General features: G+C 40.1%; 2 protein-coding genes and 1 long non-coding RNA gene across 3 annotated transcripts; 1 reads left to right on the top strand and 2 right to left on the bottom strand.

The window, feature by feature from the left end:
* Window positions 1-1,836: 1,836 nt before the first annotated feature.
* cdkn2aipnl (CDKN2A interacting protein N-terminal like) lies at window positions 1,837-3,438 on the top strand. Its single transcript, XM_034607382.1, has 3 exons — window positions 1,837-2,079; window positions 2,891-2,996; window positions 3,173-3,438. Exons 1-3 carry the CDS (start codon window positions 1,868-1,870, stop codon window positions 3,179-3,181), a joined length of 327 nt encoding a protein of 108 aa, XP_034463273.1. The 5' UTR covers window positions 1,837-1,867; the 3' UTR covers window positions 3,182-3,438.
* Window positions 3,439-3,960: 522 nt separating this feature from the next.
* On the bottom strand, window positions 3,961-21,524 carry LOC117774469. The gene is made up of 3 exons (XR_004616086.1): window positions 21,514-21,524; window positions 16,813-16,822; window positions 3,961-4,745 (listed from the first exon to the last, which is right to left on the bottom strand). It is a non-coding gene; the product is annotated as an uncharacterized LOC117774469 (long non-coding RNA).
* On the bottom strand, window positions 3,966-12,563 carry ube2b (ubiquitin-conjugating enzyme E2B (RAD6 homolog)). The gene is made up of 6 exons (XM_034606914.1): window positions 12,279-12,563; window positions 8,600-8,680; window positions 7,794-7,819; window positions 6,995-7,084; window positions 5,868-5,956; window positions 3,966-5,704 (listed from the first exon to the last, which is right to left on the bottom strand). Exons 1-6 carry the CDS (start codon window positions 12,320-12,322, stop codon window positions 5,576-5,578), a joined length of 459 nt encoding a protein of 152 aa, XP_034462805.1. The 5' UTR covers window positions 12,323-12,563; the 3' UTR covers window positions 3,966-5,575.
* Window positions 21,525-22,098: the final 574 nt, after the last annotated feature.

The following is a 22,098-nucleotide window of genomic DNA, read 5'->3' as shown; positions in this document are numbered from 1 at the left end:
TCCAAAGAAAGTTGATCTTTTATAAAAGATATATAGCCTTTGTTTTCTGTGTGTGTGTGTGTATGTGTCTGTCTCATTTATGTGCTTATGTGTATCCTATTGTAATTACTGTTATTATTATCATAAAAAAATTATCATTTTTACTTTTTAAATATGATCACATTTTGTTCTTCTCAACTTTTCTTCGTAGTCATTTTAGTTTGCAGTTTGTTGTCTCGGACAGACTAAATGCTTTATTACAATTCAGAGCACACACATATTTTAAAGCTTTGTGAGCTGCTCTGTTAGTCCCTCTGGTCCCTGTTCAGATTTGGCATTAACATTCGTCTCAGGTGATCTGATCAGAAGCTGAAAGTACAGATTTGAAATCCCACAATGAGGACATGTTTGAGACCACATTCAGGACAGTGAACATGGCCACATTCTTTCAGCAGAGTGAACGCCACATTTGCATCCTCCACCAAGTCAGCTGACGTCCTCTGGCCGCTCTGCAGTTTCACAATGAACCGAAAATATTTTTACTCCTCTCAGTTGGCTCTTCCTCCCTCTGGATCCCCTTTGCATATCAATGACTTCAAGTCAAAACAAGCCCCAGATCCACCACTCTGCTGTGTGTGCATGTGTGCGTGTGTGTGTGTGTGTGCGCATGCATGTGTGTGTGTGTGTGTGTGTGTGCATGTGTGTGTGTGTTTGTGCATATCTGTGAGCCTGAGTGTCCATAAGCCTCTTTACATAGACTGGGAGTTAAAAGTCAGAGTGTTTCTCTGTGATCATATTCCTGGCCGGCAGAGAGAGAAAGAGAGAGAGTGAGAGTCACTTTTCCTCATGCATATCTCCACACCACAAGGCAGTGAATCCAGGACACAGAGCTGGTGTGGGGCAGGTGATCAAAATGTGTAAATACAAATGAGTGCATCCCTAACACGACTGCGGTCACATAACAATCTCATTTCTTCAACCGATGAACGCATGAATCATAACTTAATTCCAAAACACATGTTAGAATCCATTCTAACATACAAATATGTAATGTAACCGTGCTTGTTCTTGTGTAGCAGTTTAAGTATGACTCAGTTTTGGAGGGAAAACTGTTTCTTCTAATCAGTGTTGTAAATATTGGAATTTTGTTGATGTGCTCAGCATCTACTGCCCTGTTAATAGGGTTTTTTGGTAGTTTTTACTTACTCTTAGATAGATAGATAGATAGATAGATAGATAGATAGATAGATAGATAGATATAGAAACAGTCAAACAAAGGAGCATAAGAATAATAAAAGGTCAAAATGAGTCAAGAACAAGTTCACTGCAGTGAGATGAAGGTCTCGCCACCAGAACTACAACAAAGCTGTCACTGTAAAGAAGTATGTGCTATTGGAGCTATTGACAATACAAATATTTTAAGTATAAGGTGATTGAAAGACGCAAGTAACCGAGGCAGAGGCAAGATAAATAACTGAAGCTATACAAACCTCTTGTTGAGGGTTAAGGACAGAGGATGTCGCACCTTGTTAAGCCCTATGAGACAAATGGTGATCTGTGAATATGGGCTATACAAATACAAAAATATTAATTTCACTAATGCAAAATTTTACAATAATTATATATAATTTTATTATTATTTTATTTTTTATATAGATGAAATTTAAATATATTATGAATTGCTACTATAGTTTAATGCAGTATTGTGACACTGTGGTATTACTAATTTTACTTCCAGCCTCTGTGCAGAGACTCTGTCAGGTCAGTCGCAGCTCTCACCTCCAACACTGCGCGGCGCTGTTGGCAACACGCAACGCTGATAAACAACTTCCGGGCCGTGCTTGTTTAAGACAGGAAGCTTTTCTTTGTTGTTGGAAGAGAAAGCAAGATGTCTACCCTGGACGTAGAGGATTTTATTCAGCAGAACCGGGCTGTGGCGGACCAGGTGGAGACGTTTCGAGGCTACTGGGAGAGCGAGAAGCACTGGCTGGTCCGGAGGGAGTTCATCCTCCGGAACATGAACGAGTACGACCTCGAGCAGCTGGACCAACTGCTCGCTCTGTCCATGGTGTGGGCCAACAACGTCTTCCTCGGCTGCAGGTACGCGGAGAACGAAACCTGTTTCCACCACTGTCCTGTTGTGTTATTCTTTTCTAACCTGGAGGACACAAGACCCTCCACAGCTAAAGCTCCTCAGTCCAGACCGCTGCAGAGATCAGGACAAACACTTAGCCTAGCCTAGCTTAGCTGTAACCACGTTGTTCATGTTTACCTATTTAGGTATCAACTAAACTTAAAACCGAAGCCCTTTTTCTCCAACAGTCAGACATTTTCTCTGACGTTACTTTTGATAAGTCTCTAAACTTGAGGCCTGAGTGCGGTTCAAAGATATTTAAAGTCTTCTTCCTCTCATGCTTGTAACACACGACGGGCTCTTTGCTGCCCCCTGTGTCTGTAACACGACAGTGGACTGGTGTAAACACAAAAGCTGAACCAGAAGTTTATTTGTCTTAAATTCAGATTTAAGAAACATTTTATAGACTCCTAAAGTTTTTTTTTAGGCTAACATCAATATTTTTCAGTTCCAGAAAGTCAGTTAAATATTTAAACTAATCATAACTAAAAGAAAAAAAACATTAAGGATCCCTTATTTTACGCATTAACAGTTAGGCTGAATTGTATATCCTTGAACATGCTGTCACGAATTTGCTTATTCTGTCCAATAAACACCCATAAAATCTAAATCTTGAATTCATAATCATGTAGAATTAAGAGGCCCAATAACACATGTTCAGGGCTGAGAAAACTGAATTGTTTTGACATTTTGTCCATGAAATAAATGAAAATAATATATTGTTATAATAATATGAAGGATGCTGAATTATTGTGGGTCTTTACTCTCTAATGGCAGGTATAGCACAGAGCTCCTGGAGAAAGTGAAGGAAATGGCTGAAGGCATCGTGGTGGAGGACGCACCAGTGTTCAAGACAAGAGATGAAATTATGAAGAAGCAACAGGTGAGTCTGTGGATGTATGTATGTATGTATGTATGTATGTATGTATGTATGTATGTATGTATGTATGTATGTATGTATGTATGTATGTATGTACGTACGTACGTACGTACGTACGTACGTACGTACGTGTGGATAACAGTAAAATATTCATCGTGTATTTCTCTCTTCTGTCGCAGGGTCGATGACCAGCTCATCATCATCTCTTCTCATTATGCCAGCAGAAATCTGATGTCATACAGACTGTAACACATCGGACCACATGTCAATAATGGTTTAGATACAGATATTGATGTTTGGTATTCTCATCAACTGCTAGTTTTACTTTTTTATATATCACTTTTTTTTTAGTGCTGTTTTTATATCTATTCAGATGCAGAACGGCACTGGATTTTGTCCTCGTGTCTCTCTTCTGGAACAGAATAAATAACTTGTTTTCTTCCTATGGGATTGTATTTCTCTTTTCTTGTCCTAAAAACTATGAACGAGTATCATAATTCGATGGTTTCACATACGCTGCAAGTTTATAAATGATTTATGGCAAAACCCTTCTCATCACCTACATTTCATGTAAAACTATGAACTCAAAAGGTCCAGTGTGTAATATTTAGGTGAAAGGGATCTATTGACAGAAATTTAATATAAAATAATCCTAGTGATGTTTTCACTGGTGTTTCATCTAAATTATACAAATTGTTTTATTTACCCTAGAATGGGCCTTTTATTGAAATACTTTTACATCGGGGGGGTTCTTTCTATGGAGGCTGCCATGTTTCTTGTAATAGCCCAGACTGGATAAACTTAAGACTTTGATATTTTATGAAAACTGAAGGTTACCACAGGTTCTTTTTAATGTTCGGAAGGTGAGGGGTGTTCAGCTGCAACATGAAACTTCACCACTAAATTCTACACACTGCAAGTTTAATAGAAATCAAACAGCCCAAGTAAATCAAGAGCAAAACCAGCCTCAAAGTCTGAAAAATGTGTTTTATTACGTTTATACAGCATATTGTTATAAGTATACATTTTTTTGCTTAATTCACAAAATTTTTATAACATCCCATCTGCTTAATAGGTGATATAAGTCACTAACCACATTATGACTTGTACTGTCTCAGAAAAGTGGAGTTGTTTCATGGTGACGGTTTTCCATGGATTATTTAGCCGGAGCTGGGTGGGGTAAAATCATGAATTTATACTCAAGTGGTCTTTTAACTGGGCGTCACGAACGAGTAAAACAAATGCAGGCTTGAGACGACAACTTTGGGGAAGCAGTTGATGTCGTGCTGTTGAAGCAGGGGCGGGGTCCAACTGCATGCGAGTGAGCTCTTCTCTGCAGCAGTCGAACGGACAATGCAACAGGCGGCACTGCTTGTGTCCTTATGTTTGTTCATTTACATGTCAGCTGTGTCATTTATAAATAGGATCGAAAGACGCTTGAACTCAGGCAGACCGACATCACTGCTGAAACAAGTTGTTTGCATGTGTGGTGAGTGAAAACTAGAAAAGCAGTTGGGCACAGGCAGGAGATGACCTGTTGGGAGGAGGAACTGAGAAGCTTTTCAATGTATTTACCTTCATTTTCTTAAATCATGAACTACTAGAACTGGTTTAATGTTCATTATAGAAAAAGCAGAATAGAACATGTAGAAGAACAACCAACGTGTCTATCTGCCATCTTGGAAGTTATGGCCCAATCAGCGATGAGTGAACCATCATGATGTGGATTTCCTTATTTCGTAGGCTCCTATACTGATTCTAACATTTCCAGCCTTTTCCATTGACCCTGATCTCCTCTGTAGCATCTGCATTCAAACCTCATCCTGTCAAGTTCTGGTGTTAATATTCACATTCTCAATACACTCCCTCTCTTGTAATATAATTGATAAAAAATAGAAAGCTCGGAGCTGGTTTGCCAAGGAGCCATGATTCATCAGCGCAGAGGGACACTTGGCACAGTTGTATCCTGTGATGTCTGTGAGCCCAAACCTACAGAGTCTAAAAATAATAAAGAGATATGCTCAGAACAGATAAGCTATTGTTCTTTTTTTATCAGCTGCATCTGTGGCTAACTTGAAAGATAAAAAAAAAAAAAAAGGCATTTTCTAGGCTCTTCCATTACTTTCAAAAATATGCTGATTTGGCCCTTTTCCCAAAACAGCCATGTTGTACCCACCAGCAGACGTTACAAAAGAAAAAGGGAAAAAAATATATCTGTAAAACTCAAAACAAAACTAAATCCAAACAAACAACAAAGATATATTACAAATTCTGTTAGCAATAACTTATTTCACATCATGCAATAAAAAAAAATTAAAAAAAGTAAAATTAAGAACAAGAAACACAAACAAAAAGGTTGATTTCCCTCCCTCGTTTTCCTCTAATGTATTGGCAAGCAAGTTAATGTCCATTCTGGTTTGGTTGTCCTCTCGAGTTTCTTTTTTTTTCAGGGTGGCACTTGAGTTCTTCTGATATAGTTGTTTTTTTTGATGCAGTAAAAAAAAAAAAAAATCTGAGAGATTGAAGTAATGGGATGATGACAAGACGGTGATGGAGGGGAAGAAGCAGAGTGCAAGAGAAGCTCAGACGTCCACCCAGCTCTGCTCCACGATGGCTGTCACTCTCTTCTCGTATTCTCTCTTGTTTTCCTGATAGAGCTGCGCGGCCTGACTGTTAGCCGGACTGTTTGGGTTTGGCTCGTCCAGCAACGACTGTGGAAAATAAATTTTAATCAGGCCAGTGTGTTCAGAGAAGAGTAGCCAAGGCAAAAGCAGTGCGAGTAAAACATGAAATAAATCCTCAAACAGTCGTTATAGAGATGGAGAGATGGAGCATGTTAGTGCGGTTTGTGTGAGAGCAGTCTAATCAACCAACCTGGATGGAGGTGAGTATGGACGACACATCATATGTGGGGCTCCAGCGATTCTGAAGGATGTCTAAACATATACTGCCATCTGCGTAAACTGGAAAACAGAGAGACGACACAATCAAGCTTCAGACGACAGATCAACAGCAGAGCACAACTTTTCTGTCTCATATCACCAACTTCATTTTCATGGACAACAATAATCTGACTATTGACCTTACTCTGAATAAGACATTATTCATTTTCACGATTTCATGTTACAGAGCATAGTGTGACTCAGGTCAACATTATGTCTACTACATCATACGTTCCAAAACCCCCAACCTGAAATAGTTTAATGCTCGATGCTCCTGTATATACAGTTCAGTGTTTTCTTTCTAATTTTGCAAATGCTTCAGCTCCTTGTTTGATTTCCATTTTGTTTACACTTGAACCAAGGACTATATGTGAGTACTACACGTCTTAATTTGATTTTTGCCGATTCCGAGTATGACCTTATTTAGGGTAGGATTATCGAAAAATGCAGTGTACATAGCAGTGTCTTATTCAGAATAATGTCTTAATCAGGTTAATATCACAATATTGTCATGTGACGCATCTACTGAGATAAATATTTTCACATTTGCCAAAGTTTGTTTTAAATTTTCCAGCTAAACATTTACAAATTCCCTTTGTGCTCACATTGCAGATGACCACATTGCTGTGGAAAAGACGATGCAAGTCAGCACTTAATAAAATGAGCCGGTGATCGAAAACAATCAAACTATACAACAAGCTGAACTTGAAAAAAGTGCAATCACAGCTGCAACCCTTTTAAATGCCTATAAATCATTTTACTTTTATACACAAACTCACAAATTGTTATTCACGTGGACTTCACGGTCAGCCTGGTGTGACCTACTTAAAACTATTATAATGAATAAGAGGAAACGGTTTGAATGAGTAGGAAAGGAGGAACTTTCAGCCTCAAGATAATAGAGGCGCAAACTGTGCAGCGTTCCAAGTCCAGGCATCTTGCACGTCATACACGCATAAATGTCAACTGTCGATGATGGGTTTGAATTAAGTGAGGGAAGATGTTCTGTTCCATTTGCAAATGCATGTTTTTAAATCAATGAGCGGCTGCATCTCTTACCATTTGGGTGAAACATTCTGGACACAAACCGAACTGTGGGAGGTTTGTTCGGGTACTCCTCTGAAAACTCTATCAGAAGCTTAAACGTTCCTGCGGTGACACAGAGGGGTGGAGAGAGAGAAGGTGAGAGGGACATTAAGAATGCGCCGAGGCGTGAACAGAAATAATTTTGTGAGGAGAACACAGGCGTGAAAGATCGAGGAGGTCACACAACGCGAGAGAAATAATTACGTTACTAAAAATAGCAGCGGCTCGACCAGAAAGAGAAGCTAATCCCTCACTGATGTGCAGACGTCCACTGCTGGCAAGAGGGAGAATAACAAGGGGGGAGAGGTCTAACGAGAGAAAACTATGAACCACCGAGTCAGCACTTCTCATGCACAGCCTCAGTCATAATTACAAGCTGAAGAAGTGGGTGTTTGTGCACAGACATTAGTGTATCATGTATTTAATGTGTTACACAGCAAACCTGCAAGTTTGTCACTATATGAACACTTCTAATGAATGTTCAGCTATTCATGTACACGTTTTAGCAATTTCTTCAAAGAATTGATGATTACAGATTGATACAGGTCAAGGCAAACGACAAGTTGTGACCCACACAGTGCTTAGTCATATTAAATGCTTCAGTGCATTCTTACAAGACACTCCCTAGTAGGCTGTTATATATGGATTGAATGCAGCACTGCAACATTGCAGGAGAGATTAAAATCAATTAAAGCAAACCCAGAGCTTGAATTAACCTGCCCCCACTGGGTGCGCACTTTACGGACAAGATATTTCAAAACAGAGAACTTACCATCTTCGAATGGTGTTCCCACAGGCCTGCCGAAGGTGAAGAGAGAAATAAAATTATTTACACATCCTAAAAATCCCCACTGCTACCAATAAGGCACTGGCTTGTAGAAAACATCACCATTATCATTTAAATGTGAAGGACACGGTCCACACAGACACCTGAGAGTTTGTTTACTCAGCTCCACACATTCACGCAGTCTGTGTGAAGGAGCCAATTAAAACAGCTGCCTTCACGTTTTACATTTCCAACAGCTTTCACTTTGAATGGCAGTGGGGAACTATTAGCAAGTGCTTTTATTTAAGATTAATGTGCATATTTCCAGTTTCCTTCTTGTTGCGTTTTAAAATTACCTTCACCGTCCAATTTGCTTGTGTTGTTCATGCTTTTATTACTTCTCACACCGACATTTGAATTTCATCACCTCAGTATGAAACTCTCCACCTATTCTCAGTTTAATAAAAGCATGTATTTTTAGGATTCTACTTTTAAATGCACTTTAAAATTATACACAGGCCTGAGAAAAGTCACTCTTTTGTTTTGATCTGAGCTTCCTTCCTTCCTTCCTTTTCCTCTGAAGCCTAACCTCGACAGTGTCGCCCAGCCTTTTCTTTCATCAGACACCCGCCGAGGCTACATGCTGATTTTTCCACAATGCTCTCTGCCACAACGGTGGCTGTAATCAGACAGCTGTTTAAAATGCAGAACAAGAATGTGACGCACCGGGTCAGAGGGGGGACTCTGCGCATCCCAATCCCAGTGGCACAGTAAAGACAATAGGGTGGAGTCTGATTTAGAGCATGACTCACCCAAAGATAACAGCGTTCCAAAGCATAATGTTGTTCTCTGACGGTGCTCCGCTCACACCGGTGGGAGGATCTTCTTGAAGTCTGGGTAAGATGAGAGAGAAAGAAACAATGGTAAGAGAAAGACCGAGGGAGACATGGAAAGACAAATAGCACGAAAAGACGCAGGGAAGGGGACCGAAAAAGAAGAGGGAGCAGGCGACAAGATGAGAAAAAAAAAAAGAAAGATGGAGAGCAATAAAAGCAAAGTGACAAAAAAAAAAACAACAGATGGGGGAGAGAAAGAGGACGGAGGGAGAGAGAGAGTGACGTTTTTAATTACAGTACCACCTCGGCTGCAGGATAATTATCAGGCAAAACATAAACTGCTGAATCAACATGGCTTCAGTGAGCAGCCAGGCTTACAGGATCAACAGCGCAGTGTCCATCCTGTCAGTCACAGATGTCAGTTAGCATAAGCTACTCCACTTAACACTGCACCACTGCTACACCACGAGCACCAAAAGCCCTGGTTCACTAAGCCGACCTTCACCTTAAATGACTTCCAACGCGGCCATGAGCAGAAATGTGAATAAACCACAGATTAAGATTAAGAGGAAACACCCTGATGTTTTTTTTTGTTATCCATTTGCTGAACGAAGACCAGCTCATCAAAGTTCAGGAACATACAGTGTCTCTTCTTTAGGAGAAACTAAATACGGTGCAGACAGAGGAACTGATGTGTTTTACGTTTGCATCGACACTGGTGTGTTTGGAATAAATACGACGCTTATTATCACAACTGGTTAGTGAACATCTTCGATCTGCTTTTGAGTTAAATATCTGCTACACCTTTGAATCAATAAGTGAATACCTTCGGAGTTTCTATTTTCTAAAAATAGTCAGTTTAGAAACATACCATGCATGAGTCTTTATTTTGACATTTTATAACCTTGAGATTCATCACAAAATAACCACAGCTGGATATTTCATTAATGAAAATAATAATTTGCTTCCAGCTCCGCAAGGAAAACTGCTCCGGGCTGTTTGACTGACAAGTGATATCTGTAAAGTGCCGTGCAAAAACACCATAGCAACAACTACCTAGCAACAGAGACATCAACAATTCAAAACAGATGTCGCAGGTCAACATTTTTGAATTAAGCTTCAGACAACAACCACTTTGTCAAACCACTGGTCAGTGTAGACTATCTAACAACATGTTTCTGATCTCAAAACACAAATAAAGGCAGTGTTTAGTAGAGAAAACTAAACCGTACATTGTTGGCTCACGTGCCAGAACTCAGGCAACATTATAGCCATGGAAGGGTCACTTCAGATCACAAGCGCATGTAGGCCAAGTCCAGAATCACCGCAGACTGTTCAGGGCCTGGTATAAAAGCTGGTTTAATAAGAGCTTACAGCTATAAAACAAGGTAGGCTGATTTGTGTGTGCGTGTAGATCCATGTCCAAGTCCCTGGCTGCAGACAGACCCACCGCAATTAACCTAATTTACTGTAATCTGCCTGAGCTCTCTGCTGGTGGACTGATGCTCCACTAAATTTCCCCATTCTACATTGACCCATAGTCACTTTATTTGACTCAGAAACTAGTGATACCTGAGGTGTCTGCAGAGGGAAGATTAGGAAAGTATTGGGTATCATTGGAGACTGTGTGGTGGTTTTATATAGATCATAAGAAAATAAAAAGTGTGGCAACTGTTTTGATTTATCCTGCAGGCCTAAAAAAAAAAAAATCCATTGATATGGACATAGCCTAAAGTCTGTAATAAATTAGTTTATTAAGATCAAAAAACCTGGGTACGAGAATGAGAACACTTTGCCTTTAATTGTGCTAAAGTAGCTTTAAGATTAAAACATTGTTAGGGTTATTATTAGAATGAATGCTCACAAATAAGGCTGAATAAAAAGAAAGTGGAGGTACATAAGCGTGAGGTGGTGAAAGCTGGTTTCACAAGGTTTATCACTTCTTAAAATAAACCTAGAGAAGGAATTAACAGCTTGCTGTACTGGATGTAAAATGAGAAACAATGTTTTCTGGCTGTTCATACAGAGGAAACTTTTTAAGCAGTACAGGTTTAGTAGTTTGCTTGTGGATCCAGATCCTGTGAACTGTTAAAAAGGGTCAGTGTGTACAATTTAGGTGAAAGGGATCTATTGGCAGAGATTAAATATAAAATAATCCTAGTGATGTTTTCATTAGTGTGTTTCATCTACATTGTACAAATTGTTGTTTACTTTACTCGTGTATGGGCCCTTTATATTTAAATACTTACATTTGCATCTACGGAGGCCGCCATGTTTTTTACAGTAGTCCAAACTAAACACCTTTTGAGTTTTTAATGACAACTGAAAGCTACCACAGGTTCTCCTTCATGTTTGTAAGGTGAGGGGTGTTCAGCTGCCACATGCAACTTCACCACTAGATGTCACTAAATTCTACACGCAGAACCTTAAGACGACAATGTCCCAAGTGCTGATCCAAATGATCACACAGAGTTGTTGCTGTTGTTCAAACAATGACAGAGCTCAGTTTCAATTAGTATATTGAGCAGTAAACTGACTTACACATCAAAACAAGCAGTATAACACAGGGCTGAGGTCAGACACACATGGTGATCCAGGAATGGGCCATTGTGTTCTCCTGGCCTCAGAGTGTTACAGTTCCCCACCTGGGGACTGGCTCAGCAGCGTAGAGTTACAGTGACACCTCATCTCTCTCCCCCCGTTCAACGGCTGTTCTTGGTAGAGCTTAGCTTAGCATATTTTGTTTCCACTGATAGGTGTGTGCATGTGAATGACACACACCTACTGTGTGGTGCAGGGCATATGGAGCAAGGCATCGGATTGGGGGTGGCAGGTATTAAAAAGGAGCCCCTTGCCAGGTGTCACTCATGAAAACACAAACATATTCATCATCTTCACAGCGGTTTGACATAATTCAAATGAAACTGGCAAAGGGACCCTCCATCGATGATCATGCTGTATTAATAAAAGAGGTAAACAGGATTGGGTGGTGGGCACACCACGAGTTGAAGCACCTCAGCACCCGAGTTGTGCAACACCTGCGAGCCACGTTGCTGCCGCAGGGGACTGGAAACCAAGCCGCTTGGTGGCTGGATGCTTTTCAGAACCAGCAGACACACAAGCCCCACAGCTTGGAGAGCGAGTCAGACGAACGCTGTCACATTTAGCCTCTGATCGGGGCCAGTTAATCCAGCACAAAGCGTGTGATGACTTGTTTTTGCCCCCCTCACCAGCTAGCCTGAAACTGCAGCTACCCCCAGCACAAAAAAAAAGTAACCAGGAGAATAAAAAAAAAGACAAAAGGGACTAACGTTATCCCCCTGGGTTAGAAACACTGCACAACGCCAAACTGCCCTTCCAGGTACTGTTGGATATCACTAAAAACACCCGATTAGGACTTTATCAACCCGCCAAACACCGAGAGGAACCGGGTAAAAACAAACAAGCTAACGTCACAACAACAGCGGTCCCAGCTTTAAAAGCAATATTCTCAGCACAGAAGCCGCTAAGCTAAGCTAAGCTAAGCTAAGCTAAGCTAAACTAAGCTAAGCTACCCGACAGCTCCATCGGCTAACGCTGCTAGCAACACACAACACACAGGCTGCCAAAACAAAGCGAAATCTGTTATTTCAAAACAAAAGAAAGGTCGCGGTACCTTTTAAAATCCCTCATGAGCCGTCTCCTCGCCGGGGTGGACATAATTCAAAGCGTGTTAAAATGAAAAACCCAGCGCCACAGAGGGGATACTATCCGAAACCAAATAGGGTGCCTCTTCCGCTTGTAGCCGCTTTTCTTCTTCTCTCCAAACAACTGGCTGCCGAGCTATTTATGGTGACGTCGTCGCTGTCGGTGCTGGAGGCGCAACAACAGACAGGAGGTAAGAAAAAAAAAACCTGCGTCTGTGTCTCTGAGGACGTGCAGGTAAAACCCACGTCTATATAAAACTGAAACTGCAAAATGAAGTTTAAATTGACACAAACTGCTCTTTCTAACATTTAGAAGTATCTCTGTGAGTTTATTATTGATCATGTTTTAAAGAATTTTCATTATTTGGGGAAAATGTGGTGTTTCTTGTTTCTAAGATGTTGAACAAGATGTAAACCTAACTTTAACTCTTAACTCTGCAATATTCACTTTTCTATTATAAGAACAAGAAGAATAAGATAATCTTATCTTTGCTAGTCCCACAATGGGGACATTTGCAGTAGTACAGCAGCAAGAGTCAAAAAGACATCAGCAAGTATTAAGTAACATGCAATACTTAAGTGTAAAGAATATAAAAAACGTGTTAAATGTTCATCTCTCTGTGCAATATCAAAAGTTCATGTGCAAACCATTCACTGTAAATATCCTCACACTGCACATAGTCACTGTCTTTACACTGTATATATTAGTTTAATAACATTTTTATATTTTCGTATATTTCTAAATTTTGTTGTTGTTACATATTACTTATTACCTGCTGATGCCTATTTTGACTGCTTGCAGCTGTAATACTGCAAATTTCCCCATAGTGGGACAAATAAAGGATTTACTTATCTTATTTCCAAATGATCCCAAAAAAGGCTATTAAAACTTTAAATATCTTTAAATTCTACAGGAAATTTAACTACGATATAAAATACTTGTTTCTTGTTCTGTTCCTCTTTAAACGCTGAACGAATGAAAGTCCACAATGTTTAAATCTTGGTTTGAGATGTGGAATAGATTCAACTTGTTTTGTTTTGTTCTACCACAGGTTCTCCTTCCTGTTTGGAAGGAGAGAGTGAGGTGATGGGTATTCAGCTGCAACATTCAACTTCACCACTAGATGTCACTAAATTCTACACACTGAACCTTTAAGGCAGTATTTTCAAACATGCAGCAAGTATCATAACATCTTTCTCATATAGGCTAATATTTTTCCATATAGTGTGTCTATATAAGCTCATGACGCTCATTGCATTTGATCTATCTATCTATCTATCCATCTATCCATCCATCCATCCATCCATCTATCCATCTATCTATCTATCTATCTATCTATCTATCTATCTATCTATCTATCTATCTATCTATCTACCATTATTACCATTATCTCCATAATCCCATAACATTCTTGAAGGTATTATGAGGAAGTAGACCTCATGACTAACAGTCGACAGCCATAGCCACTCATATACAGAGATCTATAGCGTGTGTTTATATGTATAGGGACATAATTATCAACTATGTCTGTTGTCATGGCAACGACATCATTAATTGTCTTATTTTAGGAATGCACATGCAGCCAGTGTAAGCGTCAGTGCAAGTTCATCGAAATGAGAACACCTCTTCAGCACACACAGCTTTATTTATCTTATCAAATCCTGCCCTTGTACCTTACTCTGTATATTTTATTGCTGTCTTTCCCGAATGAAATCAAGATCGCTGCAGACATTTGCAGAGGTGAAAAAAGAATCCTGGTGTAGAGTGAGCGGTGTCATCAGTTTGTTGATGTGGGTAGAGAACAGTCTGTCTCTTAGGATGCAGCCTTGTCATCCACCTGATACAATCACACAACTTTGACTTCTTGGCAGATGACAGGGTAAACAAAAATGAATGTGCAGCAGTGTAATAATCTACTCAGCAGTAAGTGGCTTAGTCTCAATCTACACAATCCATCTGCGGCTAATGCACTCTGCCTGTGCAAAGTGATTAACACCAAGACATCAAGTCAGAGGAAATATGGACTCACCTAAATCAAGTGCTGTGGCTTCACTGGTTGAACAATGTTCTGCTGAAACTGGTAAAAATGGGATTGAACTCTGTTTCATAAGAGATAGAACAGGAGTTTTTCGGTGAAACTAAAAAAGTAGAAAAGGCAAAGAACACAGCAGAAGTCTCAAAGACTGTCAGTGTCTGATACCAGTAAAAATGTTTGAAAGTTGAGGGAATAAAAAGCAGTCGACATAAACCAAAGAAATCTCCGAAAATACCATAAAGTCTTGGCCCCATTTCCTTTCTTGATTTATTTTTCTAAATAATTGTATGAATATATGTGATGCTGCGATGGAATTAGATAATGCTAGATGGTAAATGTCATATACTGCCTTTGTATACATGTTTAAAGTAGGAAATCATGGACAGGGAAGTTTATAGGGTCTGGAAAAACCAAAGTACAACAACCAAAAATTGGTTTTCAATTTTCTTTTTATATGTGTGCTCTTTTTGTGCATCTCTGTACTCTCTCTCTATATATGTGTCTGTGTGTTTTCATAGCATTTTCATAATATTCCCGAAGTCTTTTTCTTTTTCTTGTCTTGCACAGTGTTTGTGTATTTGCACACAACTATTTCTTGTACATGTTCATTTTAATGAAGGGAAATAGAAATTGCCTCGGGAGGCATCCTCTACAAAGCCTTTGGAAATTACTGAAAACAAAGTATATGTGAATGACATCATCAATTCCTCTGTTGAGCTCAATATCAGAACAGGGACCCAGAAGTCCTGTCATTTGAATAGAGGAAAATAAAAAATACAATTTAATAGAACTGTACACTGCATTATGTAGAAGTTATATGAGAATACGTCTTTCGTGTTGGAGTGGACAGCAGTGGTCCACGGAAACTGACATAACACGAATCATCCTTACTTTCATGCAACACAGTTTTAATACTGCAATTCAAACAACAGGGCCCCAAACTCCACACTTCATAGTGTGATTGTTCCTGCTGTCTTATATTTGTTTCATGGGTTTTTATTGCATAATTAGGGCCCGAGCACCGAACAGTAGGAGACAGTGGGAGGCCCTATTGAAATTGTAAGGATTATTTTTTTAATTTTTTTTCAGGCAAATGAATTGGCTTTTTGAGGGCTTTAACATGCTCAAATCATTACCAAAGTTTGTAGAAAATTAGAAAGTGGTGAAAATTTACGTATTCTGGAGTAATTTTAAATGGGCGTGGCAAAATGGCTCAACAGCGCCCCCCGCGCCCCCTGGAACGCATTCACATTGACCGACCAGACAAACAAAAAAGTCTGAGGTGCAATTTGAAAAACACAACAGGAAGCCCGCCATTTTGCATTTAGTGGCCATTTTGGCCATTTTTCACATTTTTACTTTGAAGAACTTGTCCCAGGGCTTTCATCAGATCAACTTCAAATTGAGATGAGTGTCATCTCAACAACACAACACAGCAACACAAGACAACAAGATGTTGTCTTGTGTTGCTGTGTTGTGTTGTTGTGAACAGTAGCACACTAAACCATTCACACTGATGTGTTTAACTCCAACACTGTGTTCATTGATCAGAGCCATGAATCCTGTATCTATATTCAGAAAGACATACACAGGTAGATGTTACCTTACTTGTTATATTTATTTACAAAATTAACATATTTACAATATTTACATCATTATAATATTTTGGACAAACTTTTATCTACACATCCCTCTCTTCTTTGTACAATGATTGTCTGCTGGTTCAGGAGTTTGTCTTTGTTCTAGACCTTCACTGTCCCCAGCTGCTGCTCCTCTCTCCTCCACATCCTCTCAACAAACTTCAGCTCGTTCTCTCTCTCACTGAGCTTTTTAAAGATCGAGTCTGCTGCAGCTTCACCTCCAGCCTCCTCTGTCCGACCTTCAGCAGGTTGAGCTGCTCCTTCAGAGCCTGGTTCTCCTTGTCCACCTCCTCCTCTCTACTCCAGCTCGTCTCTGCCTCCACCTTTCTGCAGCTCAGTCTCTCAGATCGAGTCTGCTGCAGCTTCACTTCGAGCGTCTCTGCCCGACTCTTCTTCAGCTCCATTTCTTTAGCCGTGAGCACGGCCAGGCAGTCAATGTAAGCATTGGTTTGAGCTCTTTTTTCCTTAGTAGCACTCACGATGAGCTGGTCCTTGTTTAGCAGCTCATCTTCAAGCCTCCTCTATTCGACCTTCAGCAGGTTGACCTGGTCCATTAGAGCCTGGTTCTCCTTCTCCACCTCCACCTCTCTGCTCCAGCTCGTCTCGGGCTGAGGTGGCTCCTGGTGCAGACTTGCCTCCAGTCTCCCACACTTGGCCTGACACTCAGTGAGCTCGACCAGGCAGTCCATGTAGGCTCTGAAGCGATTACGTCGTTTCCTGGTCTCTTTTTTCACGAGACCATCCTTTTCTCTCAGCTGCTCCTGCAGCTGCTCCACCTGCTCCTTCAGAGACGAGGTTCCATCTTTGAGAGCCTTAATCTCACCCACCTCTGTCAGACTCTTCTTCAGCTCCTGTTCTTTGGCGGTGAGTAAGGTCAGGCAGTCAATGTAAGTGTTGGTATGAGCTCTCCTTTTTTTGGTTTCACTCATGATGAGCTGGTTCTTGGTCATGAGCTCATCCTCCAGCCTCCTCTGTCCGACCTTCAGCAGGTTGACTTGCTCCTTCAGAGCCTGGTTCTCCTTGTCCACCTCCTCCTCTCTACCCCAGCTCGTCTCTGCCTCCACCTCTCTGCAGCTCAGTCTCTCAGATCGAGTCTGCTGCAGCTTCACCTCCAGCCTCCTCTGTCCGATCTTCAGCAGGTTGACCTGCTCCTTCAGAGCTTGGTTCTCCTTGTCCACCTCCTCCTCTCTACTCCAGCTCGTCTCTGCCTCCACCTTTCTGCAGCTCAGTCTCTCAGATCGAGTCTGCTGCAGCTTCACTTCGAGCGTCTCTGCCCGACTCTTCTTCAGCTCCTTTTCTTTAGCCGTGAGCACGGCCAGGCAGTCAATGTAAGCATTGGTTTGAGCTCTTTTTTCCTTAGTAGCACTCACGATGAGCTGGTTCTTGTGTTGTTCTTGCTTTTGTTTGTATTGCATCAGGAGGATGTTGAGTTTCTATCTGTAATGATTTTCTCTCCTGTTTTATCATTTTATTTTACTGTCTAGATTTTTTTTACTTCTTTCCCTTCAACAACTCATCTCTTGTTATTTGTGGACGTCTGGATATTTTTTATAGATTTACCTTACAGGTTAAATTCACCCTCATAAATCAGCGATCAAATGTTAAATACTCTGATATGTGGCATTATTCGAGGTGACTTTAAATACATGTGCATGTTATATGAAGCTATGCATGTATAGTTATGTATTTTCTTAAGTAAACGTCACTATTTGGAAAATTGATAAATTAATCTAAAAAATTGTAGGTAAAAATTTAAATTAGCAGATTTTCTTTACCTTACATGATAATAAAGTGAATATATTTGGGTTTCAGATAGTTGGTTGAACAAACATGAATGAACATTTAATCTCATCACTTTGTGCTTTATGCTATAATATTTTTTACTACTGTCTGACATTTTATAGTCCAGATAAAATACAAGTTGTTGATATTGATAGAAATTGTTGTCAATTGCTGTCTTGATTTTAGAATTAATATTATGTAATGATTGGCTGATACTTGATCACACACTGTTTGATGGAATCAATGGTATGCATGTAATACGACTGTAGATTCTTACAAAACCTTATTGTCTCTTAGACCAAGATCACATGACTCAGCTCAATAAAACACATGGAGTTGTTCTTATCCTATCCCTGCAGTTGCTCAAGTGGAATCTAATGCGTCTCAAACATTCTCTTGACCATTTCCCCTAAAGAGTCCAGACTGCAGCTCTCCACAGACACACGGCCCTGTTAGCGTTTCACTGTTGTGTGAATGTAGGTCACTCAGAGACAAAAGGGGCCTGGCTGTACAGCGTTGGTCTTTTCTGGCTCCCCCCAAGAGTCAGGATCGAGAAGCATGCTTCTTTATGAAATGTAAAACACATACTGTAAACATCATGTGGGGCTATCAGGGTTCTTGGGCGAGAAAAGGAGTGTTGATAGAGTAGTAAAGTAAATAAATCGAGTTTACCAGAAGGGGAGTAGAGGAATGATGTGGAGAATGATGATAACTAAGAAGCTTTAATGCATCAAGGCTTCTTCTTTTTTTTAAATCAATTATGCAGTATTTTAAAGTTAATATGTGGTTGTGGTGGTTATAGTCTGTTTTGCAGTTCTGTGCCTGGAAACTTCATGCAAAAAAAATGTGACCCCGTGTCTGTCAGTCCGTCAGAGGCTGGACAAAGGCCTGGATCCAGCTAATAAAGGCAGGAAGAGATTATCACTGCTGAGCTCAGGTACTTTTAATAGAGAGAGCAGCGATACTGAGAGAGAGTGTGGTGCTTCTCTTTGTCTCTCCCTCTCAAATCAACATGCTGAATATGAAACACATGTATTTTAAGGACGTTATAAATTCCATTTTTTGCCAAATAGCTGGTTTACATAGAGTTTGAAACTGTGAATACACTGTAAAATGGTAAAGTCAGAATTAGTATAGTCAGAAACGTTAAGATAGTTCACCTGAACAACAGTCATATATAGACACATTTTGAAAATATGACTTTTACTTAGATTTATCATGTCTTTGTGTATGGAATAGTTTGTGAAGCACTTTTTAAACTCATCTTTTAAAGTTGTATTATTATTATTATTATATACAGTTGCTTTAAACCATCCTTGAGTTGTGATGTGGATCAAATTGAGTTTGAAACTGAAATATTTGCCAACCACATGGAGGCAATTACAGATCCATCTAAAAGCATTGTAGTCCTTAACATCACAGATCTGTAAATGCATCTATTGCTGTGTTGATGCAAGAAAAATAAATAGACCAAGGCACTGTGGCTGTGGACAATTTAAAATGCCTTTATAAGTGAGGCTAATGCACACTGGCCTTCATCAGGTTAAACATTTTTTACAGCAAGAGTAACTTGGTTTATTTCCTTTTTCGAATCATAAAGTATCCACCCTTCACCAAACAGCACCTTCTGAAATTCTTTCCACATATATTTCCAAATAGATCAGATCCTTTATTGCCTTTCTAAACCATTGCTGTGTGTTTGTTTCGGTGTATCTGTGCACCGAGCTGGGCTGATGCTGGTTTTCATGTCCATTTCTGTTGCTGCTCTTCTCCTTTCACAGCTGCTCATGTCGGGTAGATTATAAATTAAATATTTATGAACATGGACATACTTGTAATGCTTCATTTAAATCCCCTGCAACTAAATAGGTGCAGTCTTCAGTCCAGGAACATTTCTTTGAGCATTTATAGTGGTCAAAGCTTAACTTGCTATAATGTACGTTTCCCTCTCCCTCGTGCTCTGTGGACGGAAACGTCCCTCAGGCCTTTTTACTTCCCTCATCAGTCTCACTCTAATGTCCCATAGCCTCTGTAGAACCCTGCCAGCGGCGGCTGGGAGTCTCCAGTCTGAGTGTCGGGGCGGGGCCCGCAGCCATCAACGTGTACAGCGGCCATCAGGAGTAATGAGCAGCAAAGCTTTAAGATGGTACAAGCTAATTGTCTCGTTAGAGCTGCGATGTCTTGTTACATCTGCATGGGCGATGGCGGGAATTCAATTACACAGCTGACTGGGTGAGTGTGCGGGCAGTCGGTCAAGCCTGCGGCCTGTTGGGGGGGGTCATGTTTCAGTGAAGGACGCCCGTCTTTTAGTCATCACTGAGTCTTCCTCCTGCACCACGCTGATTACTTTGTGTTTGGAGCTACCTGGCAAATAAAAGCACAATAACATGCTAATTAACATAGTGAAAATCCACCCATCCCTCCATCCATTATCTATACTGTGTATCCTTTGAGGGTCGTGAGGGGACTGGAGCCAATTCCTCACAGGTTCCATTATACTTCATCATCATGTTAGAATTGTCATTATTACCATTTTAACGTGCTGACAAACGCCAGCCAGATCATAGGCTGTGGTGTAAATAATGTGGCTGCAGACTCACTTCAGACTCGTCTTCCTATCATGTAGCTCATCTGTCGTGATGTAGCACAAGATGTCTTCATCTCAGCGTTCCAGTATCAAACACTGTGTTTCTGTGAGATCACAGGAAGGAGTATAGACTCCTGTTCATCAAATAAAGCCCAAATCAAAGCAGTTTAAACGCAAACTTCAACCCCCTCTCCCAGGTACAACATACACACACATTTACACGTTCTCTTCAACCAAACCTCTACATTTCTGAAGCGTTTAGCAGAAAGCTCATGACAGCCTGCACTTGGGGACTCTGAGGTTTGTGCCTGAGGGGAAAAGCTGGTGCCAAATAAAATAGCCGGAACATTGTTTCTGGAATGGAACGTTCTTGTTCATTATTCAATTGTTTCGGCTACTGGATAAAACCTCAGAAAGGGAGATCTTTATGACAAGATACTACCAAGTACTAATCCTCTTCTAACCTAATTATTAGAAAGAAGAACAACCACAAGTGTGCTGCATTAAATGAGTGGAAAACAGACAGTGTGGTAATTGAAATGTATCTAAGGTGGCAGCAGAGTGCTCCTGTGTTTATATTACTGCTTTGATGGAAGTTTCTATTGCCTCAGAAATTCGGATTACTAGTTGTGATTCATTATTCATCACTGATGCAACAACGGGGCTTTTTGCAGCAACATATTTTCACAGTGATTGTGGCGTGAGGGAAGGAATGAGGTTACATGCAACCCATGGGTGGTGACAGATCCATTTCTAGATGTTATCACAAACACACAAACAAATACATAGTTATCGTTTGTTGTAGCAACAGACTGCACACAAGGCTGCACCTTTGTTCAGCTCTTCGCTTCTTAATTTAATCTCTGTGAAGACTGAGGTTTCTCCACATCTAACAACATTTGGCTCAATGGTTTCAGGTTTGTTTGTCAGACTCAGCACATGGTTGCATGTTGGTATCATTTCAGTTGAGTTTATTCAAAAAAATAAAAACAACAGGCAAAACGAAACAATAAGAAACAAGAAGCAATGACTATGATAACATGGACAGCCATATTCTGACAATTGAACCTACTCTGAATAAGACATTATTTCTATTTTAATTTAACATGATATTTTATGAATTTAAAGAATATATAAAGTATCTTCAACTTATAGGCACTATAAATTGTAGATACTTTATATAAAAATAAATAATAAGTACAATAATATAATATATATAATTTTATTCAACAGCAAGTCATGGTCTTGTTTCAATGTAAAATGATAGAATATCACTTGAAGGTCCATGAAAACAAAACCCCACCCGTGCCAAAGTATTTGCTGATGTAGACAATGCTGTTGAAATCCCCCAAAAAGCAATTAAGGGGAAATTTAGTCACGATTGTTTTATCAAGCTCATGGAGACGTTAAAATTAGCATTCTGGGATGTACCTGTAAAACTCAATTAAACAAAAACTCCTGGAGATAGTATTGGCGAGGGTGAGCTGTCATTTAACAAATGCACGCTTAATGATTTTTGGATCAGAACTGAGTATAACTGCATTTACATATGTAAACCAAAGGGATTTTGGCTCCTTCAGTTCTCTCAAGTGACTGAGAATAAGCAGCCTGGACTTCCTCTTTTCGACAGCAGGTGGAGCTCAAGATGGGAAGAGTAGACTGCTGTTGTCATGGTTTCAGGTATCCTGGAGACACAATACTGGATGCTAATTGGTGGGAAGAAAAGGAGAGTGAGGTACAGATT

The sequence above is a fragment of the Hippoglossus hippoglossus genome, chromosome 14 (genome assembly GCF_009819705.1).
Source record: "Hippoglossus hippoglossus isolate fHipHip1 chromosome 14, fHipHip1.pri, whole genome shotgun sequence".
NCBI lineage: Eukaryota > Metazoa > Chordata > Actinopteri > Pleuronectiformes > Pleuronectidae > Hippoglossus > Hippoglossus hippoglossus.
The sequence above is the reverse complement of the archived record's forward strand: the minus strand, read 5'-3'. Positions and strand labels throughout refer to the sequence as shown.

What these genes read in the sequence shown, in the direction of transcription:
- cdkn2aipnl (XM_034607382.1), top strand. Translation starts at nt 1,868, where the DNA reads ATGTCTACCCTGGACGTAGAGGATTTTATTCAGCAGAACCGGGCTGTG. An exon ending in AACGTCTTCCTCGGCTGCAG is followed by an intron (nt 2,080 to 2,890) that starts GTACGCGGAGAA and finishes CTCTAATGGCAG; the next exon opens with GTATAGCACAGAGCTCCTGG.
- ube2b (XM_034606914.1), bottom strand. Translation starts at nt 12,322, where the DNA reads ATGTCCACCCCGGCGAGGAGACGGCTCATGAGGGATTTTAAAAG. An exon ending in CTCATGAGGGATTTTAAAAG is followed by an intron (nt 8,681 to 12,278) that starts GTACCGCGACCT and finishes CATCTTACCCAG; the next exon opens with ACTTCAAGAAGATCCTCCCA. An exon ending in CCATACTCACCTCCATCCAG is followed by an intron (nt 5,705 to 5,867) that starts GTTGGTTGATTA and finishes TATTTTCCACAG; the next exon opens with TCGTTGCTGGACGAGCCAAA.